Consider the following 12,226-nt stretch of genomic DNA (forward strand, 5'->3'; position numbering starts at 1 on the left):
GGCGGTGAATTCGCAGAATCATTAGATTTTAGAAGTCGAAAAGGGTATAAAAACATATCAATATACTTTTAAATTTACACATTACACTTACACATTACCATAAGCTCATAATTAATTAAACATACATTTGGGAAAGAGGGCCTATGTATAAGGGAATGCGCATATAACCAAAATTCAAGAGGTATACACTATTTATTGAATTAGGTAAAAAAAATATTCATATTTTACACTTTTAAATTTAATCCAATGAATGTATTGGTTTTACAGTGTATACATTATATTATTGTGTCTGGTGTCATCTTCTATTGGCGTAATAAATTTTTCTAAGGAAAAAGAAAAAAGTTAAAATTTCAAAATAAAATAATACTTGCGTCTAGTACGGAACCACAAAAAACCAAAAACTAATATCAATTATCAATATCACAAAACATTTTATTAATCATTATCAGCTGTCACATAACAATTAACAGCTGCTTCATTATGAGCCAATGAAAATATTCGTTACGTTTAGAATTATTAAACTAATGGTTAGTACTAGCGGTAACATTGTAATAATGGTTTGTTTTAAACTCGTCACTAAAGTCCCCGCTACGTTTAACTGCACGCTAGCCTAACTGACAGATAAATATAATTTAGCGGGAAATTGTAATAACGGCCCTAAATATTTCAGTATGCCCCATATTAAAATTGTATTATCCAAAATAATTAAACAATTAATTAATTAATAACAAAAAAAGTATGACCAATCAGATGAAATACCTAAAATGTGCCTTACAAATTTACAAATACATACATAAAATGGAAATTCTTAACTATTGAATTTCCATTTTATGTACACAATTTAATTCACAAAATTGAGGATATACAAATTATATCATTGGACTGCATTAGCATATAATCCATATGCATTTTTGTTTTTACTTTTATATTGAAAACAGTAAAAATAATAAGAAAGTATACTCAAAAAAGATAAGTATTCCAAAAAAAATATGTCAGACCCTAGTTACCCTAGTTATCAGTATCTTACTAGTATACTATCATAAAATAACTATTATATTTTAAGATTTACACTTACACTTCAGGCTCAATGAAATCCATGTCAGGAATAGAAATTACCGGTGGATCATTTCCCATTGGCTCCACTTTAATGATATATGGTACTGATGAATGCACAGGTTTTAGAGTTTCAACATTATCAACAAGCGTTGTCTTTTTTTTCTTCAAAGGTTTAATGATGTCTTTTTTAGTTCTTTTTTTAGAATTAGAAGTTTTATTACTGGTTGTAGTTGTTTTTGTTACTGTGTTAGGCGGAGAAACAGTTACAATAGTTGTTTTTGGTTCTGATAATTCTTCAGTAGGAGAAACAGACACTTCTCTGATTAAGTCATCTAATGGTGAGTTTAATATAATGTCATTCGGTGCAAATATCTCTTCAATTGTTGAACCACCAGGACTACTTAACATTTGTGAGACACTGCTAGGACTAAGTACCACACCTTCTGACTCTACTGCATCACTATAAGAAACAAAATAATAATACTTTATATATTTTTACAAATTTCATTTTAATAATAACTTGAAAAAAATTACTTAAAAATTCCTCCATGAACTCTGCCATCTTCATTAGAATTCAGAATATCAGCAGCATCTAATTCATGAATTACAGGTCCTGAAGACGTAGATGGTTTATATTTTGGATTCTTTTCAATAATAAAATAAATTTTATAAATAATTGTACAAGACTTTTAATTTATGAATAAAAAAACAGAAACTTACAGTAAATGTTTCCCCGGAATTCGCCTTTTCTGATGCCTTATGATGCATAATAGGAAGAACATACCTAACATTGTTTTTTACTTCTCGGCACAATGTATTATTGGTACTAGGTTGTCTTAAGGTAACTAAAAATTGGATTAGCTGCAATTCAAAATATTTAAAATTCAAATTCAAAGAATACAAATACAAAATCATTTTTATATACAAATAGCAATAATAATTGCTATTAAGTTTCAATAAAAAAATGAGATGAATTAAGAAATCATTTTAATACATTTAAAGTATAACTATTTACATTATTTTTTATATTAATTTTAATGAACACAAGTCAAACATTATATATTAAGTAAAATGCAATTATCTTAAGATACAAACTATATTTTAATAACTCAATCAAAAAACAACATATACACTAGTATTAATATTATAATTTATAATATAGAATATACATATATATGGGACCAACACACTTCATTTTTAATTTGAAATTAAAATACAATAATGAAAAAAACTATCTCATTTTATTTTAACTTTTAGAGCCTAACGACTAGAATAAGTCATGGTTGGCACTAGATAATAGATTGATGATAGAGCCCTTACCCTATTTTATACATCATAAATTGTTCCCAAATTAATTTCTCAATTCTACTGACTGTATAAGTGAAAAATATAATAGATTTTAACTGCTTAACATCAAAAGATATGGATGGCAATGACATTAATTTAAAATATTAAATGAAGAATTAAAATAAATGGAAACTTGATTATTATAGAACAACTTTTTATAAGGAAATCTACACAACATTAACTAAAAAATATATTCCCAAATTATTTATAGCTTGGGAATATTAGTTGTTAAAAGAAATTTAAAACATATACAGTGAAACCCCTAAATACCGTCACTCTTGATCACTTAAATTTTGTTGACAGTTCGGAGGTATATGCTATTTAGAGGGTTTAGTTGGTAGAAAGGAATAATTCTCATAGTCTGCATATATATAGAATTTTCATAGTTATACATCACATTTTTTTATTCTACTCCATTGAAAGGTTAAAATACACCATTACTAGTTAATATTATCTAATCTTTAAAGTTTAAATTTTTTTAATATAAGTAGGTACAATAAAATAGCTAGTATAATATAACCATTTATGTTATTCAATTCAAACCTGGTTGAGAATTCTTTGTTGTTTCATGTGCTTTTGTCGAATAACCGCTAATTCACGCCACAAACACTCGTTTTCATGTTTCATAGCAGTGAATTTGGAATCAAGCATCTTATTTTTGTCCTTAACTGAGTTCACTTCTTTTATCAATGTACTTATTGTTTCAATTGAATCAATGTCGGTTTTTAAGCCTTGATGCTATTTAAGTCATTAATAAAAATATAAATACATTTAACATTCTATATTAATAAGTCATAAACGCATAGACATATTTACTCACCAATTTTTCACCTCTCTTTTGTTTAATTGATAACAATAAACAAGGATGTTCCTTCATAAAATATGGATGAGCATATTCACAAGATGTTCCATGATTAGATGTGTGATCAACATCCGATATTCTTTTACTAAAACCATCTAAAATATAAGATTAATAAAAATATACTATAATATTTTAGAGTATAAGTAGTACAAAAATTCCTATTGTTCTTCGCATTGATCGAAATTTGGATATAAATTATTTAAAATAGCTTGTCAAAATTATTAAGTCACAGGAAAATTCAAAAAAACTATTCAAGTTGTTATGAAAAAATTTATTTTTAAAAAGTTATAGCAGGAACCTCAGGTAGTGAGCTCATGTGCAAGGCGGTAGCAATCAGTATAATTAGTGCGCGGAAAGTACCACACGCTTGGGTATGTCACTTTATTATTTCAACAACGGTCTAGCTTGCATGTTAAGATTAACACAATAAAGCCGATTTTTGGCTGATCATTGGAAATGAAAGCTGCTGAAAACCAATTTAATCAGTGGGTATGGTCTAACCGAACTGGATAATAATGGATCGGCACCCAAAGTTACTCTCAAGTGAGACAGTGTGTAGGTAACTAATTAAGAAAATAATAGATATTTGAATTTAAACTTGACATTTAAATAGAAGTATATTATTATTCTAGCTAATCGTTTGGATAGGTATAATCCAAGTTCATAATTTATTATATAAATATAATTCTTGACATTAATCAATACAATAAGAGGGTATTATATCTATATAACATGTTCTTCCTCAGTAAATTGGCCAATCATCCTACAAAAGGTAAAGGATATTATCCAGGTCCCTACATAGGCTTTTTTCTTTTTTCATATTTTTAAATAAGTTTATTAGTATTTTAAAATTGTAATTTTCAGGTACAATGTAGATACTCTTAACATTTGGATCATTTATTTTAAAATTAATTTAATTTAGTAGGTAATTTGATTAAATAGTAACTAAAGGACAATTCATTATTAATGTTAGCATTACCAACAGACTTTACATAGAATTTATTTCACTTCAAAGACATTGGGTATTTAGGTATTTATAATAACAATGATAAATTAACTTACATATGTGTAACTGGCGTACAAAACTCATAAAGTTATTATGCTTGAAATATCTTGGTAGGACCTTACAGAATTCTACAGGATTGTTTATGATAAAACTGTCACCATCCTAAAAAAAAAAAAAATATTTAGGTACTAAAATGTTTTAATATAGGTACCTATTAACAGCAGAGATAACCTACTATAAGGGAATCAGTGGCGTGAAGAAGGAATATGAGGCACAATCCTTAGTTTAAAGGGTGGTGGTCGTCCTGGGGTCATTTCACATAAAATAAATAATTTCTTAAGAACACATTAAGACTAAGCCAATCTTTCTCAGTTAACATTTACGTAAATATCTAATTACTTAAATAAATATATATAATTACTTATATAAATATTATTGTGCCTCATAAGTTAATGAAATTCGCCATGCCACTGAAGGGAATAAAAAGTTTTATAATACTTATAAATAATTTAGAAAAATAAATCAAAATATGGAAATTTACCTCGCTCCATGTAATCACATTATCGGTTTCTTTACTGCAGACCAATGTCCAAAGTTTTCTCAAAAATAAAGAAATCCTTTGGTCGTTCACTGGATTGTCGTCAGGCATCATTTCTCTTACGGCGAACAGAGTATGTACCAATATATCAATTATAGAAAACGATTGGAGTATTGGACACAACCAATATTGTCATATTGATCTTCCAAATAAACACCAACGAAATATATAAATAAGTATGTAATAATTATTAGGTACCTATTAAGGGTTACTTTAAGTTCCGTATTCCTGTAAGTCGTAACATAAATTTATTATTGGAATAATTGAATTGATAATTGATATTAGCTTTTACTAATTAAATGATAACAAAAAATAAAAACAGTGTATTTAGTACTCGGTCCATAGATAAAGCCGTGACATCAAAGAAGCGAAACTCATAATAATATACTATATAGTCATATTCTTGATCAGCTGATTGGGTCCCGCGGCCCTCGCACTAACCTATGGTAGCGATCCTTTCCAAATACTATAAACTATAGAGCCCATAATCATAGAACAATCTATAATTGGCTATTCGTTTGTTTACCTGAGTCACTTTTGCAAGGTTGAACGGTTGATATCAAAAAGATAGCACAACAATAAATAATATGTAAACAAGGTTGATACTTGATTTATAAATCCAAACGTATTGACGTTAACTTTGAATGTTGAATGATTATTTTTCATTTATAGTTGTAGTTGCAGTATTGCCCTGTGGCTATATAAGCACAGATTTCTATATTATACAACTGTCTATGTAAATGTGTAATATAGAACACAGGTCCGCGTTAAAATCAGGATAATAATTACCCGACAAGTACAACTATTTAACCATTCAGGACAGAATTTATCGAGGAATAACTTTGATGAACGTATGAATGACTTAGTCATGGGAAGTAATAAATATCCTTTAAATTAATTATATAAATTAGGATGGAATTTTTTAGAATTAATATTGCGAAGGATCTGCAGTTGCAATATACATCATCTATTATTTATAGGTATATTATTAAATTACTTATATGCAGTATAATATTATTATGTATTTATGTATCATATGTATGTATATTTATAATTTATATACTAAGAACTGCAATGTACTCATGACAAATTAAATTTGTCATGAATGTACTAGTGTCTATGGTCACGGACACAAAAAAATTAGTGTCGACCGTCATGTGCTTAGCATCAATTTTTCAGTAGTGATTACTGGTTATCGATGATAAAGCCCTCAGTTTCTTAACTATTGACTCCATAGGCAAATATCACCATTTATATATATTATATTTTTTTCTATTACTATTCTAGTCTTCACGGTTATGAGTTATGTGTAGAGCCAACACTTGTATGCATTTGCATATTTTTATTGGTTGGTCAAAAAAATAGCTAGTTTATACCAAAATTTGTTTTATAACCTAACGATGCTGTATACGAAATTTTATTTCGCATATTTTTGCATTTTTAGGGCATATTTTAGCATTTAGTATATTTTTGGAGCATATTTAAGATCTTAAAAACTCGGGAATTACAAAATATTAATTTGTTTCACTCATATACCTTATTAACAAATTTCAAAATTAATTTCTAAAGATCAAGTTGAAGCAAATTTAACTTTTATTTATTCAAACTATGGATTTTTACCAACTATCATAACATCTTTAGAAAGCCAGAATGTTTTACTAGCAGACTCAATTAAATTAATAGAAACTGCGCGAAGTAAAATATGTGAAGTTAGTGGCACAAATGGCACTGATATCAACAAAAAATGTGAAGATGTTTTTAAAGATATTTTTTAATATCACACATTTTTGTAAATCATTATTCATTTGCAATAAATAATAATATTGTATTATAGTATAAATTGTATAATACATAAAAAAATTAATCATTTAATCATTTTTTTACAATAACATTTTTTTTAGAGCATAATATTTTAAGGGCATATTTTGGTAATTTTTAGTGCATAACTGCATACATATTTTATAGATTTTTAGGGCATATAATCGTTGACCCTAGTTATGTGTATGTAAAATTACTAAAATATTAATATTTGAAAATGCTCAAAATTCAGTTAAAAATTTAAAAAAACTGATCGAAAGAACACAGATAATGTTCTTACCTAAAAGTAGGATAGTAGGTCAATTCACTCAAATATCAAAACTAACATCACACATTCACTGGTGAACAAAATTTTTGTATGCCGCAAGTGTGTAATTAGGCGTCTACTTTTATTATAATATTGGGTCCATTGACCATTGTCAATGTTATTGTTGTATGATACTATTATATTTAATACAATATATTAAGGGACTATAAATAATATATTTTATATTGAGTATAATCAATGATTTTAATTTTGTAAGTGTTCGAATGACTATAAAGACTGATGCTGACTAAATGAAAACACATAACTACTTAGTGCATTATATAATATTATATTAGGTATGTCAACAAACAAATATTCAATATTATGTTTTTATGTATAAATTAAAAAACTTGGTTTAAAATAAAAGCAATTTACTCATTTACCCAAAATTATTTTAAAGATAACTTATGAATTTTAATAATAATACAATTAAAGCCAGGTAGGTAATACATTAACATAATTTATAAAAGCTTAAACTAAATAAAAGTAACTTAAAGATGATTGACAATATAATAACATAATAAATCGGAATGATGATTATTTTAGAAAAATAATAAATTCATAAATTGATTTAAAATATAAAACATTAACTAGTTCTATAACTATCATTGGTAACTTTGTTTTATTGTAAAACTAAATCGTCTAACTCTTGGTTCTTAACAGTATCTATTGTTTTTAAAACTTGCTCTAAAAGAGTGTTTGTTAAGATAGACACATCTTGAGCTGCATCTACTTGAATAAAATTATCATTTTTAAATTTATCATAATTGATATCGACTTTATTTTGGAATTCAATATTTTCATATCTTTCATCACCAAAACCAGATCTTTTAGCCATTTCACCAATTGATAATTTTAAAAACATCACTATATCTGGCTTTGGTAAACCATTTTCTGGCCCACAACACCATTTGAAATCCACGCATTGTTTAGCACTTGTAAAAACTACACCAGAATACGAATATCGATCCACAATTAATGTTACACCAGATTCAATTTGCTTACGAATTTCTGGTTCTAGTTCCCAACGGTTAGCACTGAATAATAAATGTACTGATCGATCTGGTAACTCAATTTTTCTTGATAAATAATCATTGATTAGTGAACCGATAGGAGTAGATCGATCTGGAAAAGATATCTTTTTAGCTGGTATTTTCATATTATTTAAAGCTTCAACTAATTTTGCACATTGGGTTGTTTTTCCTGATCTATCACAGCCTTCCAAAACAATTAATGCGCCCCTCATAGCAGACTTTGTCATTTTGTTAAATTACCCTAAAAAATAAAAGATACACAGTTACATAAACATTTTTATGTTATTCTGTTAACAAAAAAAAAAAAAAACTTCTAATTATATAATATATATTGTATGGTATGGCCATCAGCCAGGACGTGATACTTTTAATAATACAAGCATAATCTTTCGAAATTAAAATATATAAGTAGCTATACCTATTATAACATTTAAGATTCAAATTTGGTGTTAGCTACAAATATTTATTTTATTAAATCAACAGACATACGTCCAATATGAAATATAATTATATGAGAACAAGGTTATAATAGAACCTCATAACATTAATAATGGGTACAATTTAAACTTTTGTCTAGTCGAAATTCATTATAGAAGAAATTAAAAAAGACCAATAATTACATGGGTTACATGAGTTAAGAGTGTTTGTTTGCAAGAACATAAGGTCAATAGCGGTTACCAACATAGTAACGGGGACTTTGAAATTTACTTGAGATAGAAGAGATCAAGTATCAACGGAGCCAATAATCATGGACACTCTTCTGTCAGCTAAGGTGCCTAAACAAGGTAGTATAGGATATTTAAATAATAATACTGAGGATTTTCAATACCTAGTACATGACCTGCAAAAGATGGGGAACGATATTGAACTTGTTTTAAGTATGAAGTACTGTCACCATGTACTATGTGCGGGTCCCATAACACTGGTCACTGATAAATATTGAACAATTGAGTGCACTAAGGAACAATAAATAGCTTCCAGAAGTGTCGTAAGATGAAACTCTGATACACAGGCACAACTAAGGGCATTTTTCTAACGAGGGGGGGGGTGTGTGTGTTAGAATTGTATCAGCAGCACAGGCCCTGATAATTGATATATTTAACTAAAATATTATTAACCCCCCCCCCCCTTCTAATTACGCTCATGCACGGATGTGAAGCGTTTTAAAAAGCCCAGTAATTTAAATGATTTTAAGTACTTAAGTATAAAAGATTGATGAATAACAAAACTTAATATTAAAACAGGTTTTACTCTTAATCCAAGTGTTTGTTGGGTAGTTGTCTAGGTCGTAGGATACTATTTTTTACCATTAGAAACTATTATCTTTTAACATTTTTCTATATAAAATATATTTTGAACAAAGTTAAGCTATTATAATTTGCCAAATTTTGATAATAATTTTACTTCCTTTACAACACACTTAGACTGGTTCTTACGACCTCCGGTTAAAGTTAACCGACACTTAACCAGCGGAATTCTGCCGGTAATAAAATCAGTTATCATCCGGTTAGCATTAACCGACACTTTACCGGACATTGTAAGAACGGCCCTTAATTTTAATCAACATCAAATGATAATAGGTATAACTCACACATAATGAAATTTTAAATATGCATTAAAATAATAAAAAAAAATGTTATATTTAGTATGCTACAATAAGCTGAAGTGGTTAAAAAGACAACAAACAGTCGCTTCTGTTGTCTCCATCTTACAAGTGCGTAACATAGTCAATTTACATAAAGCAGTTGAGATTTAGTCTCATACATTTTAATATAAGAATGAATTTGACTTTTATCAAGGTAGGTCATCATATTTTCTAAAGTTCAAAAAAAGTTTTTTTCCAACATTTATATTAAGGAATATGTAAAATATTACAATTTAAAAATGCTCTCTTAAAAATTAAAATATCAATAAAAGTCTATGAGATGCAATGGTCCAGATAATATTCTTACCTTTAAATTTGATATTAATTCAATTCACTCTAATATTTAAGCTAACAACACTAAATCGGTTCTGCTGAAGCAATTTGGTATATTGTAAGTATGCTAGAAAGAGAAAACACATGTTAATTTGGTGTCCTCTCAAGAGCCAAGAGTTAATTTGAATGTGCATTGTCTTGGAAAAGAAGTACTTCAATAGCAAAACCATCATAGTATTATTTAAATAATAATTTTAGCCACATTAATATTACCTAGGCGACAACAAAACGTAGGAAAGGTTATCTTTGAACAGGATTTACATAAAATGAAATGACGAATGTCGCCACTCGGCACTCGCCAATGTCGGTGAGATTGCAGTAGATATAAAAATTAGAAGTCTATAGTCTATACAAGTTAAGATAAAGAAATTTGACTGACGTTAATTGATCATTGTTCTCTACCACTCACTTTCAGTAACGGCAGACAAATAGAAACTATTATAGTAAGTAAATATCAACTAAATTATAAAATAAGGTGTACACTGTGCACATATAGTTTGTAAATCGCAACTGAAATATTGAACTGAATACTGAATACTGATTACTGAGGAAGAAATGCAATATGCATCATAGAGTAATATACTAAAAAATATTAATTATTATTCTACGTGCGGCCGTGGCGAACAAATTGGCGCGAAATCACAATAATAACAATAAATAATGATAATAGTATTGAGCTACAGACCTTATCACGATGGACCCTATAATAATGGACGAAGTACGGAACAACCTTAACGGAACAGTTGGGTTGTGGACAGTCTGTGGTTGGGATGCACCGGTCTCACCCATAGACCTATAAACTAATAGGTCTATGTTAATAGGTCTATGGTCTCACCATAGAATATTTCTCTATGAGGTTATTAATGTGGGGGATTCACACCTCGTCGTGTCGTGTGAAATTATCACGGTTACCACAGTTACCAAACGATACCACATAGTTGAATATATAAATTACTTCATACTTCATACTTCATAAGTATGAACTCGACTTTATCCGCACATAAATGTAACCATTGTAACCACACGGTCAAAAGTTGAATATATTCAACTATGCGGTATAATTTGGTAACTGTGGTAACCGTGATAATTTCACACGACACGACGAGGTGTGAGAATCCCCTAGATCACGAATTAAGATATACTTAATTCATGGCCTAGATCAATTTATAAACTTTTAAAGATATTATATCTTTAATAGTGGTCATAATTATACTAAAACATGATATAAAAAAAAAGTTTAATCGTAACTTTTTGACTGTCAGATCCTTCGATAAGCACATGTAGAGTAGTGTATAGTAATAATAATTTTATGATACGGGTAAGTGGTGGACGTATTGCGCGGACAAAATCTGGACTTTTCCGATCATAGTGTCATACCATATTACCATGTTATTTATATCATGCTATAATGAATAATAATATATGATCTAAGTACGATATAAGGCATATAAATAAGACATAATATTATACTATATTCTATATTATTAAATGATCTAAGGTTCCAGCAGTGAAGCCATTACTTGCGACCATAGACCTATAATTAACTCAAGTTAAGTTAAGTTAAGAGGACACAAGATAAATAAGTTAAAAGTTAACAGTTAACAAATTATAAATTTAACTCGATAAGTTAAAAGTTAATTTAGAAAAAAATATTAACTTAACTCAGTTTAAAAAAAGTTAATCAATTTTTTTTTAAATTAGTATGTAAATCACATAAAGAGTGAATGTGTCTTTCTAGTTTCTAATTTATAAATTATAAAAAACAATTTTATTGAACTTTTTTCATAATGTACCTGTATACCCTTTTACTTTTACTTTATTGTTATTTACTAATTTAAAGTATACTCCTTTCAAACTAATAATTTAACAAATATATTTTTTTATATCTTATAGCAATTGAATGTCATAATACGTAAAGATGAGTACATGACCTTCATAATATGAATATATTATACGTATATTATAAGCATAGGCACAAATAGCGTTTGAGATTTGGGGGGGGCTAATAGGGCTAATAGGGCCTTACTTTGATGATATTGAATAAGCTTAAATCAAAATGTAGGAAATGTTTGGGAGGGCTTAAGACATTTTTTTTTGGGGGGGATGCGTTTAATATTATCATGATTTTAACGATAAGACCTACTTTGTTTTTGAGCTTAATATTATCATATTATATTATTAATATACGATGTAAGTAGACAAAAACTGAAAATACATACG

The 12,226-nt window shown here is 28.1% G+C and overlaps 2 protein-coding genes across 9 annotated transcripts in view; both read right to left on the reverse strand.

Annotated features, from left to right (window-relative positions):
* The window catches only part of LOC100573878 (heat shock factor protein), a 15,233-nt gene extending 10,011 nt beyond the window's left edge, over positions 1 to 5,222 (reverse strand). Inside the window, exons 1-7 of one of the 3 annotated variants that reach the window (XM_029488089.1) lie at positions 4,813 to 5,222; positions 4,328 to 4,433; positions 3,224 to 3,360; positions 2,947 to 3,141; positions 1,777 to 1,917; positions 1,591 to 1,700; positions 1,076 to 1,516 (exon numbers count right to left, since the gene is read on the reverse strand). In XM_029488089.1, the coding sequence (XP_029343949.1) occupies positions 1,076 to 1,516; positions 1,591 to 1,700; positions 1,777 to 1,917; positions 2,947 to 3,141; positions 3,224 to 3,360; positions 4,328 to 4,433; positions 4,813 to 4,923 (1,241 nt within the window). In that variant the 5' untranslated portion in view covers positions 4,924 to 5,222. The remainder of the gene's footprint in view (positions 1 to 1,075; positions 1,517 to 1,590; positions 1,701 to 1,776; positions 1,918 to 2,946; positions 3,142 to 3,223; positions 3,361 to 4,327; positions 4,434 to 4,812) is intronic. The other 2 variants (XM_029488091.1, XM_029488090.1) reach the window with 2 other exon arrangements.
* Positions 5,223 to 7,154: 1,932 nt separating this feature from the next.
* On the reverse strand, positions 7,155 to 10,864 carry LOC100166755 (thymidylate kinase). 6 transcript variants are annotated; one of them, XM_008190371.3, is made up of 3 exons: positions 10,692 to 10,862; positions 9,981 to 10,073; positions 7,155 to 8,269 (listed from the first exon to the last, which is right to left on the reverse strand). In XM_008190371.3, the coding sequence occupies exon 3, from the start codon at positions 8,253 to 8,255 to the stop codon at positions 7,617 to 7,619; it is 639 nt and encodes a 212-aa protein (XP_008188593.1). In that variant the 5' UTR covers positions 8,256 to 8,269; positions 9,981 to 10,073; positions 10,692 to 10,862; the 3' UTR covers positions 7,155 to 7,616. The 6 variants fall into 6 exon arrangements, with proteins under 6 accessions (XP_008188593.1, XP_001951558.1, XP_003248266.1 ...); XM_001951523.5 differs by lacking the exon at positions 10,692 to 10,862 and adding an exon at positions 10,416 to 10,651; XM_003248218.4 differs by lacking the exon at positions 10,692 to 10,862 and adding an exon at positions 10,220 to 10,651.
* Positions 10,865 to 12,226: the final 1,362 nt, after the last annotated feature.

The sequence above is a fragment of the Acyrthosiphon pisum genome, chromosome A1 (genome assembly GCF_005508785.2).
Source record: "Acyrthosiphon pisum isolate AL4f chromosome A1, pea_aphid_22Mar2018_4r6ur, whole genome shotgun sequence".
Lineage (NCBI taxonomy): Eukaryota > Metazoa > Arthropoda > Insecta > Hemiptera > Aphididae > Acyrthosiphon > Acyrthosiphon pisum.

What these genes read in the sequence shown, in the direction of transcription:
- LOC100166755 (XM_008190372.3), bottom strand. Translation starts at nt 8,255, where the DNA reads ATGACAAAGTCTGCTATGAGGGGCGCATTAATTGTTTTGGAAGGCTGT.